Genomic DNA, 25,823 nt, shown 5'->3' with positions numbered 1-25,823 from the left:
TTACTTGCGAGCGGATGACGTCACCCCGAGCAGCCTCCCCATTGATTCGGCGCTAATTAACTTGTGACGGCTGATTATTTCCAAAAGTGGAACCACATGGTGCTGAGATAAAGACATCTCGGATTGTCCGTATTTGTTGACCCCTGCTGTGTTAGGCCCTTTATTTACATTCTTTTGTGTGTGTTCTTTGTTTTGTCTATAATCGTTGTTCTGATGGTCCATTTGTGTCCATGGAGTTTTTTGATGTAAGGTGCACAAGTCATCCGGTTGCTTACGTGGTCCCACAATTGTGCAGTCTCACCCTACTTCTACTGTTGTCATTAGAAACAGTGGGAGGAATTGTTTCCACAAACAAAAGACTAAAAGAACAGATGTTTTTAAAAAAGCGCTGATAATCAGCGTGCGTCAGCATCACACTACTCAAACTGATAATTCAATGCCTCAGTAAACATAAAACATGTTGAAAAATCTAAAACACATTGCTTTGTGCACTCGTGGGTGGAGTCTGACTCACCATCACAAGCAGCGGTCCACTTTGCGACCAAGCCTCCTGTCTCTACGGATGCGCATTCAGTGGAGCTGTTGATTGAACAGACCTGGTTCTGGTCTGGGACCATATGGGAACCCAGCCCCATTTGTGTGGCTGGAATTACAAAAGAGCAACTCCTACATGAACTGCTTCAGGAAACAAAAAAGCGATGCAGAAGGGGAGGAAAAATCACCTACTAAATGCAGATTCATGTGTCGCATCAACTCATCTCTACTACAAACACACAATATAATAAGCAAATATAATTACCAGTTATTAGAAAGCAGATATTGTGCTACTCAGTATGTGGTTCTTGTGGGGTTTTTTTAATGTTAAGGCCATTCTTAAATGACCTTATTCAAAGTCCATGCTACCCAAACATTACTGTTTGGGTAACATGGGCGCACATTAATAATTAGCCAGAGAAAAATGTGAAGAATGTGCCTCTCTTTCCTCATTTCATTCTCTCGGTTCACATTCTTGCTCCTGAAATGTTCCCATGTAATAACGTGACCACAAACACGTGCTGGCCAGGGATGTAATCAGCTCAAATTGCTAAAACCGCTAAGCCTTTCATAACATTTGTCAGACACGGGTCAATATGCAGCATTTTAAACAACATCAATAAATGACAACAAATTGATAGTGACATTCAAGAAAATTGTCATGTTCTGATGTACCATGCGTTTGATAGATTACTTGTTGACATCACTACTGCCCAGACATGCACATTATTGTTAGGGACCTCAGTCTTATGCTAAATGATGAGTCGTCCCTGTTTTTTCCTGATATTCGATTATTTTCCTTTATTTGTCTGATTTAGAAAATTTACTGCGTTTGTATTAGAAACTTGCAAATTTCTTGTCTGTAATTAAAATTCAGCTTAAATTTTTGATGACTCTTTTAACAAAAATAAGAACAAGATAAGTAGCAAACTCAAAGTTCTGCATGTGTATCACCTTTCCTATCAACAACTTTGGCAAGTCTGGAAGAAAAATCTGATACGCTGCTCCCAGAGGCGGTTGGGTTAAATAAACCTGTACCAGACAGATTTACACTGAAAAATATAATAAAAAATTATTGTAATGCCCCTTAATGTGATCAATGATGCACTCAGTCGCTGATTAAGTCTTGTCGCCAATTTAATAACAGGCGGTATAAACAAACACACAAGAGCTACTGTTGGTCGTTACTCACACCGTTCATGTGCACACACAGACCGACTTCAAATCACACAACTTGCGCAACTGTCGCCTCCCCCTTCCCTCGTGACTTGTTCTTTCTTAAAGGGACCATGAGTGAACATAAACAAAAGCAACAAAAGTAAAATACATTACAGTATCTTCATATATTCTAAATGGAGGATTAGAATATTTATACCAAGAATTTTCTAATATGTGTCATGTTTATTTGTTGTACATGTACAGTGTGATTTTGTTGGTGTAGTGATGAGCACATATTCCTCATAGTCAAGCAGATCTGCAAAACATTTTTGTGTTCAAGTTAATGCTCAGATACCTATTAGTGCATGCAAAAGCTATTTTTTCCAATGATAACGGCCAAGATTGACGATTGTTGACCAATCCATGGTGTACTTTGCCTCCCGTCCAAAGTTGATGGATGGAGAAATGCTTTGTTTTTCACCACTTGGGCTGATTATTGTGGTCCATGTGTGCGTGTGGGATTGGTGCAAAGCAAACAGATGCCGATCCCGGGTCATGTACTTATCCTTATTCTCCCAAAGTTAATCACACACGTGGACGCGCACTCACACACAGCGAGATCAAAAGTCGTAATTGCACCAAAGTGAGCTAACTAATTCACTCAATAAACTGCCCTAATCCATTGCTTCTTAACCAGTGTAATGACGCAAGAAATTGTTTGTAATGACAAATTAAAAATTGCATTTGCATAAAGAAAATAGTGCAGATGTCCATTTGTTTGTGAGTTTTTAATTTTTGCAGAACACACAAAAAAATCAACCACTAATTAACAAAAGGAAACAACTAAATATTTGAACAAAGGAAACCGGAGTGCCCGGAGGAAACCCACGCAACACAGGGAGAACATGCAAACTCCACACAGGAGGTTTGATCTCAGGACCTCAGAACTGTGCCGCACACGCGCTAACCACTGCGCTGCCTTGCTGCCCTGACAGGAATTAGTTGATGGCAAATGTATTTGTTTTGAATTTACAAAGTGCAAATAATACCCTCAGCAGTCAAATGATATCAACGTAAGTAAGTGTGACAATATGCTCCGTAGAGGAGACCAATTATCTCCTAAGTGGGGCCTCAGAGTACCCCACTGTGAGAATAATTTTATATGCAAACATAGCCAGCAGGACCTTCTAACGACGATTTCTCAGCTGCAGCTTCCAATTGTTAGCTGGATATTCATTATGGAAGCCAGACAGAAGAAGCCCGAGGCTACTCATATAAGATGTAAGAAAAAGGACAGTGAAATGTTTTTGGCATCTCAGGGCAAATAGCATGTCATGTCGTGTGTTTGAAATATGACATGACACAAACGACACGCATGGAATTGCAGCGGGGTCGCCTGCGGCTAAACCGAGACCATTTCATTCTCGTCTCGGGAGCCAGCAAACGCATGTTTGTCCAGTACTGTTGCAAAACGCAATTGGAAGCCTCCTCGCTGTGGAACAGGGCGCATGACTCAATGGCGGTCAAGAACGGTGGCCTTAAAGCCGGAGTGTTCTGGCGCACACTGTCCTCATTGATGGCGTATGCTTAAATCACTGCGGGGTCAAGCGGGTCGTATTTGTTCATCCCTGCAGAGAAAAGCGGCTATTGAGCAGTCAGAGTGGAGACGCCAGACACAAAATAGGGCAGTGGATATTTTAGGCACCTGGTAACTAATGCCGTGTTTTCATACGAGGGACAAAATATGACGGGCCAGGTAAGTAGGAAAGGCAATAACCAGGAAAGGATAAGTAGTATGTATATGTTTTTTTTTAACTAGCTTTTTATTGTGTTTTTTGTTTTCAAATAAAAGTCAACATAGGTGAAAACATTACAGTGTTGAGGAATCAAAGTCCAGTTTTCTATTTTTAGAAGTGATGTCCTTCCTTTTTCTATAGTGCCTCCATTTTTCCCATTTGTAGGCATAAAAACTCCTCTTTGGGAGAAATTCACCATTTTCAATTAAAAAAGGGTGACATTTAGAGTGAATTGGGTGGTTGAGGTTGTGTGTTTGATTTAAAATCAGTGTTGTCTGCACGGGCAGTAGTAATGTTTGTATTTGTGTGTGACACGCATTAGATTTAATTGCATTATCACACTATTTTTATTCACCGTACCAGAGATAAATGTTAAAGAATGGAGTAAACCGAAAGTCATTCTGAAAGATCCAAATAAAGGCAAAAACGCATGACAAGGGAAACAACTCGAGTGTATCTGACGACGATCCACACTTAAAAAAACCTAAATAGATAAAATGTGAATTTAATTTTGGTATTGTGTTCAGACTTGTCAATAAATTATTTGAATCGTGGCCGCATGTTTTCAACAACAATTGATACTTTTAATGATTATTTTGAGTTCTTAGAACAAGTTTCATGCCTGGATTCGTTAAGTATTTGGATCTCCTCTACTCTTTTTCAAAATGTTGTCTTCTCCTTTACAAATAATTCCTCCATCGTGCACATCCACTGCTACAAGGTGGGGAGATCTTGTTTATTATATAGTGTTGTTATTACTTTATTGCATGCTGTCAGGTGAACTTTTATCAGGTACTCATCATTTTTCTGCAATGTTTCTCCTGTTGGATTCCTCAAAAGGAGAACCATGAATGTTTTGGGTATCCCAAAGCCCACAATTTTCTTTAAAAATACCATAACATCTCCCAGTAGTTATGCATTATTGGACAAAGCCAAAATATATATGCATGTGGTTGACGTCTACCCCTTCACATGCTCTCCAGCATCGTTGCTGAAGCCCCAAAAATCCTTTCCTAATTTTGTCAAGTACTTTTTTTTTAATTCATTGACTAATTTTTTGGCATTGTCATAAATAAACAGTGTCCAGCACCTAATTAAAAAATATATAATTCCTTCTACCCTATCTTTCAGATTTAAAGGATGGTAGAGGTCAAAGTGGCTAAAAGTCCGACAAACAGACCATAAACCAAAGAGCGTTGCTAGATAACGAAAGTAAGGAATGTAGAGGAGGAAACCACAGAGAAAAAAACTTTACAGGGCTTAGATCCTTCACATGATTAAAGATGAAAGTAACGTGAATTTAAATTGGATGAAGGAGGTTGGTACTAACCACATCTAAAACGTTTTGGAATATGCGAAATACTGCAAGAATTTTGCTCGGAAGACACACAAAAAGTATTGCAATAGTAATGTCTTAAATTGAGTCTATTCAGCTGATTGTTCTCGATTGTTCTCAGCTCAGGGATGCTGCTGGAAATGTGAATTTCCCTTCGGGGATGAACAAAGTATCTATCTATCTATCTATCTATCTATCTATTCCCCAAAGCCATCACCATTTTTAAACCAAGTGCACAAAAATGTGAAAAATATGTATTTATCTTGCCTATGTATAGGAAAATGGGTATACATATCTCCTTTATCAACTTATTTCAATTAGCTTGCTGCTAAATGGTATTCTTAAATGTTAATGGTATTTTTCACAGCACAATGCACCTACAAATTAGGCCAGTCTAAAAGCACTACCATGTCAATATTTATGTCTAATTACCCTGGAGCTCTTTTCATCTGTTTTTAATCTTTTAAGTCTTTATTCGAAGTGACATTTCAGGTCTCGTGGTAAAGAATGTTCACTACGTTGCCGTCAATGACAATAAAGGCAATTCTAATTTAATACATTAGGAATGGATTCAATAACAAACAGACATATAGTCAGTTTCATGTGGAAAACTAGTTTTTTCAAAATTCACCCAAGAGCAATTTTGAGGATATTTATTTTGTACAAGAAAGCAATAATACATGTATTGTTGACAAATTTTAATAATAATTTTTCTTTGCAAAAAATGTACAGGTATTTAATATTTAACTGAAGGACTAGATGGATAACAACGAAAAAACAAAAATAAACGTTTTTTTGACATGACAGTGATGTTTTGGTAAGGATAACCAACTGTCCTTCCTTATCAAATGCATGGCAACAAACATGTGTTGCATTCTGGGAATAGATCAAAATGATGCATGTAACGCAGGAAATGCTCACAAAAGTGACAGGCAACATGTTGTCAGGTTCTGTTTTAGTTAGAAACAAAGAAATGAACAATGCCCAAATGAAGTTCTGACTCATTTAAGTGCAAATGTAACTACTGTTCCAGATAGCTTTAGCATCTAGCTTTTACGCATTATAATTCCAACCTATTTTTTTTATAAAAAAGATGGAACATTGTCTGATTTCTAACTTTGTTGAGCCAGTTCTGATTCTGTATGAAAGCTACCTAGCTTGCTAGTTGGTTAAGAGAAGTTACTTTTCTTTACCCGCGTGTTCTATTAACTTTCAGCTTGTGAGAATAGGTTAAATAAGCGTTGGAGCTGAGATTTTATTACAGAACATTCCCGGCAAATGAGGTATAGAACAAAAATGTTGGATTCACAAGTGCACAGTGATTGTCTGGTAATCACTTTTATACTTTGAGGGCAGGCTTTGACAAAAACAAAACTTTAAAGCCCTTTTTTTAGACAGGGTCTGAATCTTGAGGCTTTTTCCTAACTGCAAACCAAAAACACCACTTGAAGCAATGTAGGGACTGAATAAACAGTGAATGTATGCTTATATCTAGAAGTAAATAATGCCACTCAAATAAATGAAGTGCATTAAAAAAGTGAAGGACTTATGAATGACTGAAATAATTAAAATGTTACGAACTAATAAATCATATAATCATAACTATATATGCAATGACACAATCAATATTAAGTCAATTGGTAGATTGCTAGACAGCTAAGTACATAAATACGCATTAAAAATATCTGTTAATTACCATAAACAAGATCTAAATCTCTATAATTGTTTTTGGTTTGGGTTTCAGCACAAAGCCCAGCATTCACAGAGTTCATGTGATGGAACGAAGCGTACGCTATGTGGGCGGTTGAGATGGAACCTGCTAAGTTACCCCTCAAATGTAAACAAACTTTGATATGAGGCAAAAGAGGCAATCTCCGTGGGGGTAGAGGATCCGGAGACGTGTTGAGTGACCTGCGAGTGAAGCGTCCGTGGGAGTGTTGAGCGCATCAAAAAGAAAAAAGAAAAACTCAACAAGTCCAAACCCGTGTTCTGTATAGTATCTTTGGAATTTTCCTTCCACTGTATGTGTTGTCTTGGTGCTGTTGACTGACCCGAGTGTCTAAAACGTCCTCTCTTCACACTCAAGTGTCAGACCTCTTTCTGCTATTTTGGGAACAACTTTGTCCTTGAGAGCCTCCACTTGAAGGTTTTGATGTTTTCGCGGTTGCTGTAGATGTGCCAGTTTTGTGGGTTACACAAAAAAAAAGAAGAAAGAAACCGACGTCTGCATCAGGGGAACCGAAGAGAGAACTACACTGTGCTGTTTTTGCAAATGAACACTAGCTACACATAAGGCTTCTTAAGTGTGTAGTAACTATTTGACATTTATAACCTGTCGAACCTATAAAACCTAAACATTAAAATACTATTTAAAACTCGTTCACAGTCAGCCCAGTTACATAAAACTTTAACTTTGACTTTTATTGGTGTCAATGGCTGTGAATGAATTCATTTATTGCTCTGGTTTGTAAACAAAAAAATAAAAGATGACTCATCTATGCATTCATTATCCGCATTGCTTATCCTCAGTAGGGTCGCGGGGGTGCTGGAGCCAATTCCAGCCATCTTTGGGCAGTGGGCAGGGGACACCCTGATCTGGTTGCCAGCCAGTCGGAGGGCAAACAGAGACTCACTCGCTCATTCACACCTAGGGACAATTTGAATCAGCCAATTAACCCGAAATGCATGTTTTTTGAATGTGGGAGGAAACCGGAGTGCCTGGAAGAAACTCATGAAAGCACAGGAGAACATGCAAACTCCACACAGGATGGTTCGATCTCATGACCTCAGGACCGTGCCGCGGACGCGCTAACCACTCAGCCACCAACTCAAAGTTGTACAAACACTGGTACTTTTTTTCAAACAGTCATTGATCGATGTACAGTAAAGTTTATATTTAGATGTGATTTAAACGTCTGAATCAAGACCACATCTTATAAGTGTATTCTGTTTTCAAATATTGGACACCCGCAAAGGAGATAGGATGCCAGTTCTTTTTGACTATTATTGCGCATTTTTGTTTCTTGTTTTGACTATTACATCTTTGTCGCTATCTCCACATCATGTTGATGTTCTCTGATTACAAAAATCTTTTTCAAAGATTTACTTTTGTACTCTAGGATATGTAATAAAAAAATGGAGTCAGGCAGGTGTCTCTAAAACAGGTTGGTTTTCCTAATTGAAGGCTTCTCTCCCTGTCCTCCTTGCAAGTTTAAAGTCCAGCAATGCCTTCTATCTTTATTTTAGTGTCTACTAAAGTTTAAACTTGTAATTTTGGTCCTTCAGCCATAAACATGCATACATGTCTATGATCTGGTCTAACTTCAAACACCTAGAAACTCACTTTTGGACTAGTTTTAGACCAGTTTCAGCCTTGACCTCTAATTGACTCTAGCCCTTAACTAAACGTCATTTAGACCAGAGGGTACATAACACATATATGGTCAGCTGTCCAATATACCAAATATTTGACATCGGAAATGTTTTCATTTCAACTGCATAATTTGCATTTACAACTTTAAATATATGACTTATTATTTATTATTAAGTATCAAAAAGTTAATAAAAAATATCAAAAAGTGGAAAAACTCACTGTCCCTTAACAAGAGCAGTCAATCAAAAGCAGAATGTTTAAGGTGGTTATTGAGGGGGGGCTTGACTAGTCTGGTCTCGCTGGCTGCTGTAAATTTTGTCACTTCTCTGTCTGGTTTGTTCAGGCCAATAAAAGTGGAGGAAATAACATGTGGTTGTTTTAGTTGTTTCTCTATTCTCGGATGTAGTAGTAGGATTATCATAGTAGAAGCCAGAGCTATAGCCTTGGATTAATGCAATTTATTAATTGATGATTTTTTTTAGTAGTAGGACTGCAAAGTCTCTGTCAACAAATAATAAAAAGGTGTAGACTGATTTTTTTTTATGTTAATTAAAGCCTGCTTCAGTTTGAGTATGGCTGAGTGGACTCAGCAAAACAGTTCAAAGTTGCTTAAGGGCTCCTTTCTGCCAGCACTATTTGAACGATTTGCATAATGGCTCAATCTGGGGCCGTGTGAGGCATTTGGTGATGCAGCAAAAGTCACTCGTGTCATTGCATGAAAAGAATGTTTTGAAGGAGGGAATTGAGAAGCGGGGGCTTAAGTATGTGTTTTTTTTTAATTAGGGTCATGCCAAATTATTCAAGCCATTATTTGATAACAGAAAATTCAAAAGGTATCATACAAATTATTTTTTGCCAGTAAACTTCTTTATGGGGCAACAGAGGAAACTAGTGGTAAAGGTAAATGCAACTCATAACAAACAAATATTGCTGTTGGTGTCAGGACCAGAACGGAGACAGCACCCACTTGCGTTATGTTTCTCTAAGTTTTATTGGAGGAAAGGTTGCCCCCACGATCCGATGATCGCTGGGCGCAGGAAGCAGGTCGCTCTGAACGCGGAAGTGGGACTTCCGTGGCGAGCGATGGCGGTGTCGGGATCGGAAAAACAGGTCAGGAGGAGAGCAAATAAGTGGTCGGGGTTGGAAGCGAGTCGTTAGCCAGGAAAGGAGAGTAGACGTGATCAGGATCAAAAACGGGTCGAAGCCGGGGGACAGACAGGAGCAAAAAAAACAGGTTGGAATCAGGGTCAAAAGGCTTGCCTAGTGTAAACTGAGGTTCGCAGACAGACTGACAACAGATGACAGACAGGAGTGGGTTTAAATAGGGACAGGGAGCCAATCAGAGTCTGAGGCAGTTGGCGCCAAAGGAGCGGGCACAGGTGAAGCATATCGCTAATCATTACAGTTTGTTTATCCTCTTTGAATTGTTTGATGGCCACAATAGGCCGAAACCAACAGACAACCCTAATGAGGTCATTGAAATGGAAGTTAAGGGCTGGTGGGAGCAAGGTTAAACAGAAATAGATGCAGTTAATGATTTATATAAGGAACTTTTTTTTCTGTTGGATGGATGGTAGGTAGGTAGGTGGGTAGGTTTCATAATAAAGATTGTTTTTCTCATTGTAATAAAGATTTATTCTGGAAACAAGATTTAAGTCTCCTCATTCAATTAGTATTTTTTAGTTTTACTTGAGGAATAACTTGTATGTATGATTTACGTTTATTAAATATAAGTTTAAAATGTAAAAAAAATAATTTTTACAAAATCATTCATCCAATCATAGGTACTGTAGATAGTATCGATAAGCGCTACCACATACTAATAATAGTCAGTAGTTTACCATGCTTGCTTATAACAAATTATGAGATACACATCTTCTATGAAAATGGAAACGGTTGTATTAATACCAAATTTATATAACACAGCTACTAGTGATCGCTACTTTGTTTTTTGCAGTTATTTTAACAGAATGCGTTGTCTAAGAACAACATTTAACTTAAAAATGGCACTCTTAAATGCTACAAGGAAAACATTGTCCGAATGAGAAATGCTCCATCTATTCTGAAGTACAGATTCTATAGGTATTTGTAATATATACTAAAAATGGAGCAGGATAGATTAACTGATATATTATATTGAGAGTCCAGAATACTGAGAATTTGTTTTGTGAATGATGCAAAATATATTTGACTTTGCTGGGATACAGAACATTTGCAAGCAAAATAAACACCACAACAAATGTCCGTGCGGCTCGGGCGAAAACAAATCCCATCCCTTTAGGCTTTAAGGTTTGTGACATAGACGTTTCATCAGATGTTACACAACAGGCTCGCGATTTCACATATGTTGCACGACCTCGGGATAAACATCATCCTCACAAGCTCCGTGTTAGTTGCGGCCGGGCTGGATGGACACGTACACCTTGACGGGTGAAGCTGTGAGAACATAGATCGCATACAAGTTCAGTAAGGCGGAGAATTATAAACCAAAGTGAGCATCGAGACAAATGTAAATCTTAACATGTTTATCTGTTTTTCTTTTCTTTCCAGAGTGACTCTCCTTCCTCGTGAGCCACGTAACCAATGGCAGCTTCTGTCCAGACACTTCCTCGCCCAAGCAAAGACTTCCAAACCCCGTTCCAGCGACAGGCCTTTTCACCCCGCTGCAACATGGGAAGCGTAGGCAGTCTGGTGGAGCGGCCTGACGTGTCACCCACTAAGGTCAACCAGGCTGTTCCCCAGGTGAGGCCCAAACCGTCCAATGGACTCCTGAAGAAAGGCTTCACCCAGAGGGAGCTCCTCAACTACCTCAACATGGCCAGGTGGGTGATCCAGTAAGAGCGAGACTTCCCTGCAATGCCAGGCTGTTGTTACATTCCGCGGCCGATGTATCGTGTTCCCAAAACAGAAAAGAGCCAAAAACAAACCAAAGCGGTGGCGTCAAGAAGGACATCATGGCTTCTATCGGTGGGCGTAAGGAAGAAGAGCTGTATGCGAAGGTCTTTAACAAGGATGGCACGGAGATTGATTTGACCAAAAACTCACTTCCAAGTAGCGGAAAGTATGAAAAGGTAAACAAATGCCCTCAGTAGTAAGAAAACTGTTAAAAATGACCCAAATAAAAACTTTGTGGGTTTTTTATTCTTTTTGGGGTTGTACTTGGGGATGTGCCTGTTGGGTTGAAATTAAAATTTTGTAGTTTTGAAAACCGTTGTGTCAAAAATAACCTAAATTTTTTGAAAATTGAACTAATTACCAAAAGTCCGATGAATTAAATCAACATGTATTTTGCAAGAATCGATCCAATATTAGGATAATTTCGAACAAAACATCAGGGTTTTTTCTAAATTTTGTATTTATTTTTTGTGCTTTTAAAAATCAAGGCAATTTGGTGGAGGTTTAACACACAATATCCCATCTTAAATCAACATTTCAGCTTATACGAGCAAAATGCCAGATTTTAGTGTTCTCAAAATCAAACAATGTGTTTTTTTAAGATTGGGTTATTTTAAAGAAACAACCAAAGTTTTTTGGGTTATTTGTCTGTACAATACAAAACAATTTGACAACAAAGATAAACACGAAATAACAATAACATTCATGAAACAAAAAATGGCAAAACACAAAAATTTAAAATAATGAAAGTAAAACCCAACAAAATAAAAACAGAACCAACTCATGTTTAGGTAGTTTTAAACAAATTACAAAATTTCAGAGGGTTCAAAACTAAGTGACTATTTTTTCTTATTTTAAGCAAAATAGACAAGGGAAAGTTGTAAAAGGACAAAATATTAGGTTTGATTATACAGGTGACTAAACAATTTTAGGTTGTTTTTCTGACATATGATCCAATAACCTGGGTCTACCTATCACTGAGTAGTGAATCTGTCCAGTCTTGGCACATTTTTTTTTTTTTTTCTGACATGTTTTGGGAATGTGAAGTATAAAAACGTCTTGATTAATTGACTGATTAAAAAAACATTTGTCATTTTTATACAGTATTTATACAGTATTGTTTACAATATTTATACAGTAAGATTTTTGAAACTGCCTTTAGAATAGATAACTCAAAACTCTACTTTAAATACAGTCAAAGATCACACTATCAACTTCCAAAAGGCAACAGTTGCCAGTGGATATAATTGCCAAGGTTGCGCTAAATGGATCAGTATCATATTATTCCTGTTGAAGACAATTCCATTATAACAAACGCAATATGCCAGCCATCAATCAAGTATTTGTTCTAGTTAGCAGAAGTTGAATAATTTTCTTATGCAGGCTGTTTTGCAACATTGCTAGCATTTAATCAGCATTTAATCAGTTGATATTTCCTTTTTTTATAAACATGTGATTTTGCTTTAATGGTCTATTATCCACACCTATATTTTCAATGCCTTTGTTGCACCAGGGTCACTTCAGGTCGTCTGCCTTCAAACCTGTCACCCCCAAAAACTTTAACTCAATGCAGAACCTCTATCCGTCTTCCAAATCCGAGGACTTGGACCACGGCATATCTAACGGGCTGCACAGAGCCTACGCCCATATCTCTAAAACCGTATCCAGCTCATCTTCCTCATCCTCGCCCTCTCGTCATGGAGGATCCAACACTTGTAACAAGGTATTCTGTTCTCTGGTCTGACATACTTCTAGATTAGCGAATAAATAGAGTTAATTTTAGGAAAGTCAAAAAACAAATAACAAGTACTATACCAGCTCAGTAGCCTAGATGGTAAGGCGCCCGCTTTGAGACTGGGAGGTCGGTGGTTCGCGCCCCGGCCGAGTCATTCCTAAGACTTAAAAAGTGGTCGGCGGCGCCCTCTGTTGGCTGCAGCTGCATCGGCTCGGTACAACGGGTCAGGTGCAATCGACATTTCGTTCTGTGTACATTGTTACACAGAATGACAATACAAGGAAATTATTATTATTATTATGTCTCCGACTTGAATGCAAAAGTTGAACCATTCAAAAACAAAATGCTAGTTTTTCTGTAAATACCACTATGTCAATGTAGTAACGATATGTATTACACAAGAATTGTTCAAATCTATCTTGTAAAACACATCTGTCAAACCCATGGCCCGCCATATCATTTTATGTGGCCCACAAGAGCTTAAAATGTTTTTGACCAAAGACTACATTTCCTACAATGCCTGTCGACTACGATCCATACTAAGTGACAATTCAGTGCCTTTACATGACAATGCCAATGAGTGAAAAGGAGAAGTAAGTCATCTCAAATAAATGTCCAAAACGATTTTGTTATTTTGATATATTTAGTTTATAACATATTGTATATGTGTGGTGACATTTGTTTTTCAATGCAACTGTAATGTTTGTGACTTGAGTAGGTATTAAACTAAGGTTTGCTACTTTTTACATGCCAGTCAATCACAAAAGCTATATCACGCCCTTTGATGACAGACACTCCGTGGATGAGTTTGACACCCCCGTTGCAGTTTTTCAAACACATTGATGAAACATTACAACATACCAGATATTGAGATTGAAGGGTTTTTTCTAGTTCAAGAGGACCGGAATAAACTTTAAGACTGATTAACCTATCAGAAGACTGAAAAACCCTCACGCAATTGCTGGCTCTGTGACCAATTTGTAACCTAATTGGATCGAGAAAGGCCGGAGGCACAGTGCAGATTTTGGTGAAGTGGCAACACATCATTACTGATATCTGATTGGTCAGAGAAACATTGACGCTCACCTAAATATATAAAAATCCATTCTATTAACTGAAGCCAAATAAAGACTGATAAATTCCAACAATTGAATAGAAATATTGTAAATATCGTAATTCAGGCCGTGAAAAACATTGTCAGTCTCAAGAATTGCATTTTCACCGTATTGTTTCTGTGTAGGCTCATTCCTCAATGCGTGGGCCGAGCCAAGAAGATGACGATCTATCTGACTCAGGTCACAACTCCATGAGCAGCTTGCCGCCGTACCGGCCCCCGTTTCGCCCAAACTTGTCTCAAATCAGGTTTGTGTCACTTCCCAGATTAAGAAAAATAGCTAAATTTTCGGAATTTCTGCTTAAAAACTATATTTCCAGCGCATCAATGGGTCACATCAACACTATTGGCTCGCTGGATCGCACCTCTCTTGGTACCAAAGCTCTTGGATCAGGAGTAGGGCCCATTGGAGAAACGACGTGTCGGAGCATGGCAACGCTCAGCCGCCTGGTGCCCTACGGAGGGGAGGCGCCTCCTCCTTATGACTGGACGCTTTCCAAGTCTGTTGAAGATGTGGTAAGTATGATAAAAGGGGAGTAGGCTACGCGTTTTTTTCCAGATACATACAAATCCTCGCATATAACTATGATCACTAGCACTGTTGTTGCATAAAATCCCCCCCAACCAAAACTATGAATGCTGATAAAAATGTTTCAATACTATTTTTTTTTGTGCTGAGAAGTTAACCCAATAAAGCATCTCCTAACCTTGAGTTAAACTCAGTTTCAGTTTTTTTTAGGCTGATTTTACAAGTTTCAAATCCAGCTACCAGCCTCCCCGTGCGGAGTTTGCATGTTTTACCCGTGCTTGCGTGGGTTCCCTCCCACATTCCAAAAACATGCATGACAGGTTAATTGGCTGGTCCAAATTGTCCCTAGGCGTGAATGAGCGAGAGAGTTGTCTCTCTCTTTGTGCCCTGCGACTGTCTGGCAACCAGTTCAGGGTGTCCCCTGCCCACTGCCATAAGATCGCTGGGATCCAGCACACTCCACGACCCTAGTGAGGATATGCTCACTCTCTCATTCACACCTAGGGACAATATGGACTGGCTAATTGCCGGACATGCATGTTCTTGTAGGAAGAAACCGGAGTGGCCAGAGGAAACCCACGCACGCACGGGGAGAACATGCAAACTCCGCACAGGGAGGCTGGAGTAGCTGGAATCGAACCCCCGTTAACCATCTAATCACTATACTGCTTAGAGGGAAACATTATTTCGACAAAAGGATATTTTATGGATTTTTTTAGAAAGAGATTTTAATTATAGTCAAAAGCTCTCCCATACATGCGTCTTCTCTGTCGCTTTCAAAACGGCGGTGGTGAAGCCCCTTCTGAAGAAAAGTAATTAAGACTCAAGCATTTTTTATAATTACCATCCAGTGTCCAACCTACTGTTTTTAAGCAAAGTTTTTAAATAAAAGAGGTTTTTATACAGCTAAATTCTTTTTTTGAGAAGATAACAGCTTTTTAAAGAAATTTCAGTCTCGTTTTAGGACCAGCCACAGTACAGAGACTGCCCTTTTAAACATTTTAAAATATATCAGGTTTAATATGGATTTTAATAAACACACAGTTCTGGTGCTATTCGATCTGAGTGTTGCCTTTGACACAGTAGATCACATTTTATTAAACAAACGTAGAAACTTGGTGGGCATCTCTTGTACTGTTTTAAACTGGTTTTGTTTCTATCTCACTGACCAACATTACACCAGTTTTAAAATATCTGCATTGGATCAATTTTAAGGTGCTTTTACTATAGTTTTTGAATGTCTTTATGGTCTTGGGCCATTCTATCTAAAAAAAAAAAATATATTTCAGCCCTCATGGTTTTTGAGATCTTCTGGCAGTGGCTTGTTGACTGTTCCTAGAGTGGGGACCAAAACCTATGGTGAAGCATTCAGCTACTTTGGTCCTCACTAATGGAACAGTCTGCCAGAAGAAATAGGGTATGCAGGGACTGTTGATATATTTAAGAGGAAGCTCCAGACCCACTTCTTTTATATTTTTAATTTATCTCTTTGTTAAATCGTTTATTGTACCATACTTTACTTTTTTATTTGACACCTATCTTTTGTTCTGCAGTTGTTTTTATTTCTATTTTCATATTTTATATTTGAGGTGCCTACACTGGTAGGGTTTGGTTCAATGGCCGAAAATACTGAGGCCATCTGCTACCATCCCTATCAATGTGGATAAGCCTTCCTCAGGTCCCTTCACTCACATGGTTGTTTCTGTTAGTTAGTGTAGCATTAAAATGGTAAAAATAACAAAAGGCCTGCTTCAAGTAGATTCCAAACTAATCCAAACGCCCAAAAAGATGAAAAAGGAAAAGTTTATTCCAGCGTGTCTAAGAAATGGACGTACTTGCATACACATGATAAATGAGCTGACAGACGCGAAAATGACAGCACAAGCCAGGAGATGGCTGCAGTGAGTAAAACAAGTTCCAAATTCCGTAAACTTCTTTCAAGTGTTGGATTGCATAAAAACTAAAAGTTTGGTAGGTATAATTTGATTAATTCGCTACTGTTATAACATCTGACCATCTTCATATTGTGCTAAGGTACGTGATCTGGAGGAGCGGCTGGTGGAGAAAGAACATGAGCTGAAGCAGATGAGAAGAAACCTGGACGAGAGCGAAGGTGCCATTGCTCAGGTCAGTTCCATGAAATGTTAGTGCTCATTTTGGTTCCAGGCTATAGCCTCACGTGGTACATGCATGCAGGTATTTGAAGGCAAGCAACGTTTGTGGGAGAAGGAAGTAGAGGAATTGAAGCGCCTCTACGCTGCCAAGCTGGGACAAATTTCCCAGCACGCCCAGCGAACCCAGCGGGCTTTCCAGCTACAGCTCTACAAAGCCCAGCAGGAGAAAAGCCAACTACAACAAGAGCTTGAGGCTCTTAAAAGAAACCAAGAGGGTGGCATCAAGAAGCCAACGAGTCCCACCCTGGAGGAGACACAGTGGGAGGTGGGCAAGAAGAAGCACCACTTATGACAAATAAATTCACTTCATTTACATCTTTCTTTCATCAAAGGTTTGCCAAAAGTCCGGTGAGATTTCCTTGCTCAAACAGCAGTTTCGAGATTCTCAGGCTGAGGTGGCCCACAAGCTGAGCGAGATATTCCAGTTGAAGACGCAGCTTAGGGAGACCCGACTGGAGCTGCGCAACAGGGACAACCAGGTGGATGCGCTAAAACTCATCCTACACGGCTCTCAGCGACCTACGAGACCTTCACATAGCACTGGCGACAAAGGCAAAGAAGAGGAAAGCGCGACAGGTAACACTTTGGGATTTAATTCTTAATGGAAGTTGAGAGGTGGGAATTAAAAAAAATACTGATCTGTTCACCAATTTCACGTCATAAAAACCTGGAAGAACCGCAAACCGTGTGTCACTTTTCAACATGGAACTACTTTAGGCCATACCATAAGCTAACAATATCCAGGACAAAGCAGCAGCATCACAAGAGATTACATAATTACACACAATAATTTTTCCTTCAGCCATGTAGTGGAATAGTGCTTGCTTGTTCATTTGTGGCCTTGGGAATTTTAAATTACAGTTCATTACTAACCATTTTTAGGTCTAATTCTCTATATACTTCAGGTTTTAGTTCCACTTCCAAATACTAGGAAGCAGCACACCTATTTTGTTTGTGATTCTGTAAGCTTGAAAAAAAAATGAAAACAGGAAATTACAGTATATATCATATTTATGTTAAATGTATGTTTAAATGTTTAAAATGATACAAATAAAATTTATTCAAATAAATGATGAAATATAAAAAAATTGTAACATTTAAATAGTACAAAAATAAATGTATATTTACAAAAAAAGAATAATGAACATATGATTCAAAAAAAGGAAACAAATCTATCCATCTATTTATCTACCTTGGTCATATCCCTCAAGAGGGTTGACCAACAGCAGGACAAACACATACAATTACAAAGAAATTAAAAAAGGGAAAAAAATGGCATAAAACACACACAAACATTTTGGGCCATGGCCAACCCAAATGCCCAAATCTACCTACAAATTTTTGGTTAAAAATGTATCTGCCGTAATCTTTCCTTTCACACCTACAAATACTAATGACTGCAAAAAAAAAAAAATAATCTTTGGGCATGATTAATGATATTTTGGTTGGCGTAGAGCAGCCAAGCACAGTCACACGAGTCAAGTGACAATTTGAATAGTGTCAAGGGAAATTACAAAAGGTGCTCAGCAGAAAGAGGAAGGGATAACACACATCAAAACAGTCCTCAAACTCAAGGATGGATAAAAATAAGTCTTACTAAGCACAATGCATGAAGATTACAGAGATGCGGCAGAGAGTGGCAGAAACGTTAACAATCCGAAGCTCGGGATCTGTCAATTCTGTTAGTAAATGCAGGTGTTTTAATAAACTCCAGGTGCGCCTTATTATTAATTATTCTAATGGCAACCTCTGGAGGGCGTTGGCAGGCTGGATCCTCACAAATAATTCATATTTTGATGTTACATCAGAAAAAAAAATTCTAATCGCGAAGATGAACTTCTCAGTTTTTGAGTCAAAAAAATAAGATTACTTGGGCGGTGTGGTGGCACAGTTCTACAGTCCCAGGTTTAATTCCAGCTCCTGGCCTTTCAGTGTGGAGTTTGCATGTTCTCCCAGTGCCTATGTAGGTTTTCTGAGGGCACTCTGGTTTCCTCCCACATTCCCCGAAAAATAAATGGCAAGTCGATTGGCATATCCAAAATTGTCCGTAGGTATGAGCAGTGTTCCCTGTAATTTGACCACTGGATGTTGCTGTTTTGGGTACTGCAATTGCGCACTGCTCGCACATTCTCAGCGCACAAGAAAATCTAGCCAGCGCACAAAAATGAGGGCACAAAATTACTAATTAAGAAGCGACTTAAGTCAAAGTTACAGTGCATGAAGGTAAAAATACACAGGTTCCCCTGACATTGTGTCATAAATACGGTATTTTGAAGTCAATGTCGAACGAAATTGAAAGGTAAAGTCAGTAGTTTGTCGAGAACTGGCTTCTTCGGCTCGGCTCACTAAAGGGAACCGGCTCTTTCGGGTTGTTTTTGCTTCTTTGATCCCAACACGACCAAATATTATGTAAAATTATGCACAAAATGACTTAAAGGAAGGGGGGAATAGAACAAAAAAGAAAAAAACACCAAAATGAAATGAAATGAAATGATCTGAAATGATCTGCATTTATATAGCGCTTTTCAAGTCAATGACTTCCCAAAGCGCTTTACATTGTGCTTCACATTTCCCAATAGCGGCCGTGATCTGTGCATCCATGTAAGGCGCTAACCTGCTTATTGGGGGTATTGGGGTTTCAGTGTCTTACCCAAGGACACTTCGGCATGTAACACGGACAAGCCGGGATTCGAACTGGGATCCCTTAATCCTAAAACGATCGCTCTACCTCCTGAGCTACTGCCGCCCCCAAAATGAAAAACTAGTGAAAAGCTGAGAAAAAAGAAACAAAAGGAAGAGGAAAAAAAGAAGGAAATATTTAGAAAAAAGCCAGAAAAAAGGAAAAGAAAGAAATGTAGGAAAAAAGGAAATAGAGAACAAAAAGAAAAAAGTAACAGCTCGGAAAAAATAAACACAATGAGATTTTTTTAAAGGAATTTTGAAAAAAGTAGAAAAAAAAAACACGGAAAAATTAAGAAAAAGTTTGTGTTGCATTCAAATAATTACCAATTATATCAAGTGAATCTTGTTGCCAACATTGTACTTCCACTAAAAAATGTGATTAAGGACAGTTTTGTATCTTACAACCTACTAAATAAGCCCCCCAAAATGTTAATATTATGCAAACAAAATATGTCAGGAAATAAAAAGAAATGGATATCTTGTGAAAGAATTGTAAGAACAAACGACGTTTGTAGGCCGTACAACCTTTGCAATAGTACACGAGTCAATTCATTCAAAAGAGAAAAATAATTTTGCATTGCCGGAAACTTGGCAAAATGTAACTTTGATGTCAAGTTTTGGACATGTTTGATAATGTATTAGTTGCCACACTTGGGATTATGGTTGCTCACTGTTGTTTCAAGCGTTGCTCACCGACTTTGTGTGAACGCTCAGACCCGTGGAAAATTAGAGGGAACATTGGGTATGAGTGACCGTAAATGGTTGTCTCTCTCTGTGTGCTGTGGGCTGCCTGGCTACTAGTTCAGGGTGCCCCCTGCCCACCGCTCGAAGATGGCTGGAGAAGGGCTCGATGATTATTACTTAACTAGCGAAAGCAGGTCAGCTACCAAAGAAGCATCTAAAATCTTTTCTCGTAGGTAGCAACACGGGCCCGACTGAAGAACGTCTGCGCGCTGAGCTGCTGCTGGAGCGTCGCCAAAGCGAGGCCCAGGCTGCAGCTTTCGAGGAGGAGAGGCGGACATGGCAGACAGAAAAGGACAAGGTCATCCGCTACCAGAAGGAGCTTCAGGCAAGCTATTTAGAGATGCACCGCCGCAATGCCGAGCTGGAGCGGGAGCTCAACAAGCTACAAGCCGGCCGGGAGCAAGCAGGTGGGAGTGGTGACGGGACTTTGGAAAAACGAAAAGAGCAGAAGAGCGACGTCGAAAAAGAGGAGCACGGTCCGACCTCAGGTTTGCCGTGGATAGACAGGATCGAATCGTCTGAGATTTGAACAGAAACAGGAAGGCGGACTGGACCAAAGGTTAATAGGGCTAGGAATCATCATTTTGGACACATGCCATTGTATAGATTATTATCCGATCTAAAACGATGTAAATTGTGTTGGAGTATAGTTAATTTGTCATTCAAAAAATAAATATGAATATTTCTATTTTGAAATCATAAACAGGAGACTCAAGCTTATACCCATCATATATGTACAGTTGATGTATTCCTAAATGTGAATAAGTATAGAAACAAATGGTTACACTGGGGAATGTGTTTATTCTACTGCTGTAAGGTTTTGACAAAAACCAAAGGAATCAGAAGGGATTTAGTTGTAAGCTTTTCCAGATTCAGGGAGAAAAAGAAAACTGCTTGCAGAGAAATTATGTTTAGTGCCAGCATTTAACACAATTCTGGAAAGCTGTCCTAAGTTCGGGAAATTACAATGTTACAAGTTTGTATCTTCCCTCAGTTTGAATAGTTTTGTAAATAAAATGTCCTTCACTGTAAGCACACTGAGACCAAATGGATTTGAAAATTCAAAGTTTTTCTTTTTCTTAAAGGGACAGCGTGTAATTTGACCACTGGATGTTGCTGTTTTGGGTACTGCTATCTAAAACGAGTACTAAAAAGCACAAGGAAGAAAACAAACCACAGAGACTCAAAATAACCAAACCGCAACATTTTTCTTATTGCTCTGCCCAGCATTTCGTGCGGTTCTTGGATTTTGGGTATCCGTAACAGCAAGATGGCTGACAATTATTACTCTTATTATTCAAATACATGTTTTTTTAAATGTATGAAGTTTTTTTTAACATTAAAATCAGCTGAACAACACAAGCTGTCCATTTAACTATTTTAAGAGATGCATTTCACGAATAAAAGTGATTGGCAGTGTACAAAGGATAACACAAGGGCAATTTGTGGTATTTTGACCATTTTTAAGTGTCCTGTGAGAAACAGCTTGATATACAGTTGTTGAACATTCAAAGTGTAAATACACATATTAACAATTTTGCCGTTTGAAAATAAGTATTTCTGCTTGAAAAACATTTATTTTACAACACTATTTTATGATTTAGTTGGGAATCTTGAGACGTGATATTCATTGAATTTCTGACCAAATCAAATATTTCTAAAATGTTCCAACTGTTTGCTATTTGAAAAGCTGTTTGGGTTTTAAAAAAAATAAATCTATAACTACAATTCCTTCAAGTTGGCTTAAAAAAGTAAAACTGTTTAAAAGTGATCATTTTTAAAAATTCAATTTGTAGTCATTGACAGTGTCTGAAACTCATGAAAAAAAGCAACTCTGAAAAGTTGCCTGCCCAGCCATGAAGTTGCCTGACCCATTTTCTCAACTTGAAACACAATAAGACGACTAATCGCAAAAAAAACCCATTGTTTCAAAGTATTAAGGATTGATAATCAGAATATATAACACTTTAAAATTAAGTTTATTATAAATCTACTTATAACATTCATTGCATGTATATGAAATCGCTGTTTCCATCTGCCATCAGTATGTACCTGTATTTACTCATCTTCATTCATGCAATGTTTGCGTTGCGTCGTCTGCTACAAGCCACGTGAACTCCTCTCTCCACGATGCTTTTAATGTACGTTTATGTTTTGTAGCGTCATCAATTTGGTTAGCTTCTTTTAAATCTTTCTTCTGGGCCTGAGGTTTTTGGCTTGATTCCAAACCACTTCTCCATTTTTCTTGTGTTCTCTGTGCGTCTACTTTGGAAAATGAAATGCAAATGCACGACCTTATAACGCTTGGGAGAGTCCGGAAGCACGAAGATATTCGATGCAGGCTTCAGATATGCAAATTGCCAAATGAAACAAAATTTCAAAGCCGAACGAAGATTTCGAAATCGGAAAGCAAATGTTTGATTTGAAAAAAAACTTTCGATTTTTTTTTAAAAATAAATATATATTTAGTTTATTTCCTTTTTTTTTAAGAAAGTTGCCGGCCACCCGGGCAGAGACGTTTTGAAAAGTTGTACGCCCGACGTAAAAGAAGATGCACGCACCGGGCGTCCGGGCAGACATTATTTCAGACACTGTCATTGAAATAAAAATGTGGACACCCATGCTGGATTACCCAGATAAGATTAATTCAACACTTTTAGATAAGGGTTATGTTTTATTAGATAAAGCAAATTAACTATATGTTCATGTAAACGTCAGTTTATTTATCTTCCTCAATAAAGGTTTTCAATTTACTATACTTTGTTTCTTGATAAATGATGTAAAAGTCTATGGACCTGAAAGTAGTAAGCAATTGGGGAATTATGTTCTACTCGGATATTGCATTGTCAATTTGAATTCAATCAATCCTTCTGCACCTAAATACAACATTGTTATATATTTTCATAATTGTGATATTTTTGGATTGCTTGTTATTATTTTTTGACAAAAATCAAAATGAGTGATGTATCAGAATTACGTTTTTATATGCTTTTTAAAAAAAAGCATTCCAAACCACCTGTTTACGAACCTTTGCGCTTACGGTTTTCTCTTGTCTGCTCCTTAGGATGAATAAACTGAATTTTGGTGTAAAACCCTCCCATGTTAAGAGGCTTTTCTGATTAGAGTGGTCTGGCCTGAAGCGAGCAGGAATCAAAATACCCCAGAGTCCAGACGTCTGCCACTCCCTCGGAGGGCTTAAAAAGGAAGCGAAAAGCGCGCCAATAAAAAGGGACAACAAACTGTAGTGCGGAATGGACAAAAGCGCAGCGGAGGCTTTTGGAACAAAGATGGCTTTAAAATGTTTTGGCCCTCTCCTTTTCACAGTGATAATGAAGACCTCCAAAAATAATTGAACAGAATCAGTGTTTCATGGACTAAATCATTGCATTATTCAGAAGAGAGAAGGAGACGAACAGGGTGTATTAGGAAGAGCAAAATCTGACTCACCAGGTCCATATTCCGACCAACTATTATATAAATCGAGCTCAATATAAATGCGGCGCTCGGAAGAGATGATCTGCAGCAGGAGGATGATGAGAGAGGACTTTCTTCTCTTACAGTAGTGGGAGGCCAGCAGAATCCAATGATTCTCACCCGATGAACTTTAATGTTTTCAAAAAGTAGAGAAAATGTTAAAAATGGATGTGATTATGAACGAAGCTTTCAGTTTGACGTCCAAAATTCATGCATATCGCAGCAGCCCGTTGTAGACGTGACTTTATATGACTTCCAAAATATCCATCCGTCTATCCATTATCTGCACTGCTTGTCCTCAGTAGGGTCGCGGGCGTGCTGGAGCCCATCCCAGTTATCTTCGGGCAGTCGGCAGGGGACACCCTGAACTGGTTGCCAGACAGTCACTCATTCACACTTAGGGACAATTTGGACAACCCAATTAACCTGGCATGCATGTTTATGGAATGTGAGAGGAAATCTGAGTGCCCGGAGGAAACCCCCGCAAGCACGGGAAGAACATGCAAACTCCACACAGGTAGGTTCGATCATGACCTCAAAATTGTGCCTGGACACGCGCTAACCACTGCCCCACCGTGCTGCCCACTTCCAAAATATGTCAACTGTAAAATCATGACCTTACAGGAATGTTGTTACAGCTTTAAGGATTTTGACTGTTAGGACAATTTGAAAAAAGTTTTTGGAAACTTAATTTAAGCTCCAGGGGAGGCCTTTGACATGTCATGTTTATTTGTTTGTATAGCCCTTGATCACAAAGAGTCTCAAAGGGCTGCAAAGACCACAGATTATCACAAACCACCGACTATTATTACACCATCCCCTGATCTAAAACCTACATGAAGGCAAGGAAAAACTCAAAAACCTCAAGATGAGGAAAATGAAGAAACCTTGAGAAGGGACCGCACATGAGGTAATCCCCCTTCCAGGATGACCAGGCTGCAATGGATGTTGCAATAACAAATAATACACTGATATTGTCAACATAAAAGGCGTTTGATTTTGGACTTTGGGGAGACCAGAGAGTAGTGCATTGCAGTAATCGAGACGGGTGGTGACAAACGCATGAATTAATATCTCTGCATCCGACTGAGACTTATTTACAGTGAACTGTAACATGATTCACTATTCACAGTATTCACTGACTCACTGACTGGCACCCTGCAATATGTTTTGGATCTGTGTTTATATTGATGATTAAAATGACTTTTTGACAAAGTAGTTATCTGTAGAAGAAAAAAAATGATGATACAGAACTTTCTACGGTTAAACAAATGCTTAACCCTGTAAAAAGATATGTTCCTATGTTTCATTGCATATTTGTATTTAACTGTTAAATAATTGTAGGGTTTCTAGTTCACGTATTTGCCTACCACGCGTTTTGGGGATCGTAACCGCCGTAATAAACGGGGGTTCACTGTATTAACATCCTAGATTGAAAGAATGTCCAATCTAGTGTGAAAAAAAATCAAACCAATAGGTTGTTTGAAGGTCACAAACAGGTTTTAATGTATCTCAGACATGGTTTTATACATCTCAATAAAATTACCTTTTGTTTTAATCCTAAATAACACACCCAAAACAGCTGTTATGTCGGTTCTAACCCGGTTGGGGAAACTAAAAACTCGTTGCATTGTTGATTACTTATTTCATATTATTCTTTAAAAAGACCTTTGGAGACCTTTTCTAACTCAGATCAATTAAAATGACATTTCTAGCTAACGTTTTACACGTAGGTTAGAAAACAAAATGCTACTTTTAAGCTTTAAGTTTGACGGATATGGCGTCCTGTTACTTACCTAAGGCCAACATCTTCAACTTTTTCCTCTGTTGACAAACTAAATACAGTAAGGATTATATTTAAAGGACTTATTCACTTTAAATGTACATTTTTTCAGTGATTAGGTTTAAGAAAAATCTCACTGAGATTTACGACCTAAACTTAGTTCAGACCCTCTGACATAGTTTCAATGGATGGACTAAACTGTAATACTGACACCTAGTGGCGGCCCCTTCAAACACCCTACAGGGTTCCCCGTTTTGACCATTTGAAAATGAATATACCTGTAATTGATCCAAACAAAATGTGAATGTTTCATAAATGTCCTTATGTCGTCAGACTTTTTGTATAATTTATTGCTGATGCATGTTTATGTTTATATATATATATATATATATATATATATATATTTATCCCGTCTTTAAGCGTTTTATGACCCAAAAAAGGCCAGTTGGTAAGCCAGTGACACATTAAAACAATATACTTGAAAGAAGTCTGGAAA

The 25,823-nt window shown here is 38.6% G+C and overlaps 1 protein-coding gene and 1 long non-coding RNA gene across 3 annotated transcripts in view; one reads left to right on the top strand and one right to left on the bottom strand.

Annotated features, from left to right (window-relative positions):
* The window catches only part of n4bp3 (NEDD4 binding protein 3), a 37,235-nt gene extending 15,729 nt beyond the window's left edge, over positions 1-21,506 (top strand). For both annotated transcript variants that reach the window (XM_088343471.1, XM_088343472.1), the window contains exons 2-10: positions 10,748-11,019; positions 11,106-11,268; positions 12,606-12,815; positions 14,068-14,189; positions 14,262-14,457; positions 16,505-16,597; positions 16,667-16,909; positions 16,977-17,220; positions 20,244-21,506. In XM_088343471.1, coding sequence (XP_088199597.1) covers positions 10,781-11,019; positions 11,106-11,268; positions 12,606-12,815; positions 14,068-14,189; positions 14,262-14,457; positions 16,505-16,597; positions 16,667-16,909; positions 16,977-17,220; positions 20,244-20,599 — 1,866 coding nt within the window. In that variant the 5' untranslated portion in view covers positions 10,748-10,780 and the 3' untranslated portion in view covers positions 20,600-21,506. The remainder of the gene's footprint in view (positions 1-10,747; positions 11,020-11,105; positions 11,269-12,605; positions 12,816-14,067; positions 14,190-14,261; positions 14,458-16,504; positions 16,598-16,666; positions 16,910-16,976; positions 17,221-20,243) is intronic.
* On the bottom strand, positions 520-25,689 carry LOC148360012 (uncharacterized). Its single transcript, XR_015851272.1, has 3 exons — positions 25,341-25,689; positions 23,518-23,672; positions 520-643 (listed from the first exon to the last, which is right to left on the bottom strand). It is a non-coding gene; the product is annotated as an uncharacterized LOC148360012 (long non-coding RNA).
* Positions 25,690-25,823: the final 134 nt, after the last annotated feature.

Source organism: Urocampus carinirostris, chromosome 9, assembly GCF_059441175.1.
Source record: "Urocampus carinirostris isolate Australia breed hairy pipefish chromosome 9, RoL_Ucar_1.0, whole genome shotgun sequence".
NCBI lineage: Eukaryota > Metazoa > Chordata > Actinopteri > Syngnathiformes > Syngnathidae > Urocampus > Urocampus carinirostris.
The sequence above is the reverse complement of the archived record's forward strand: the minus strand, read 5'-3'. Positions and strand labels throughout refer to the sequence as shown.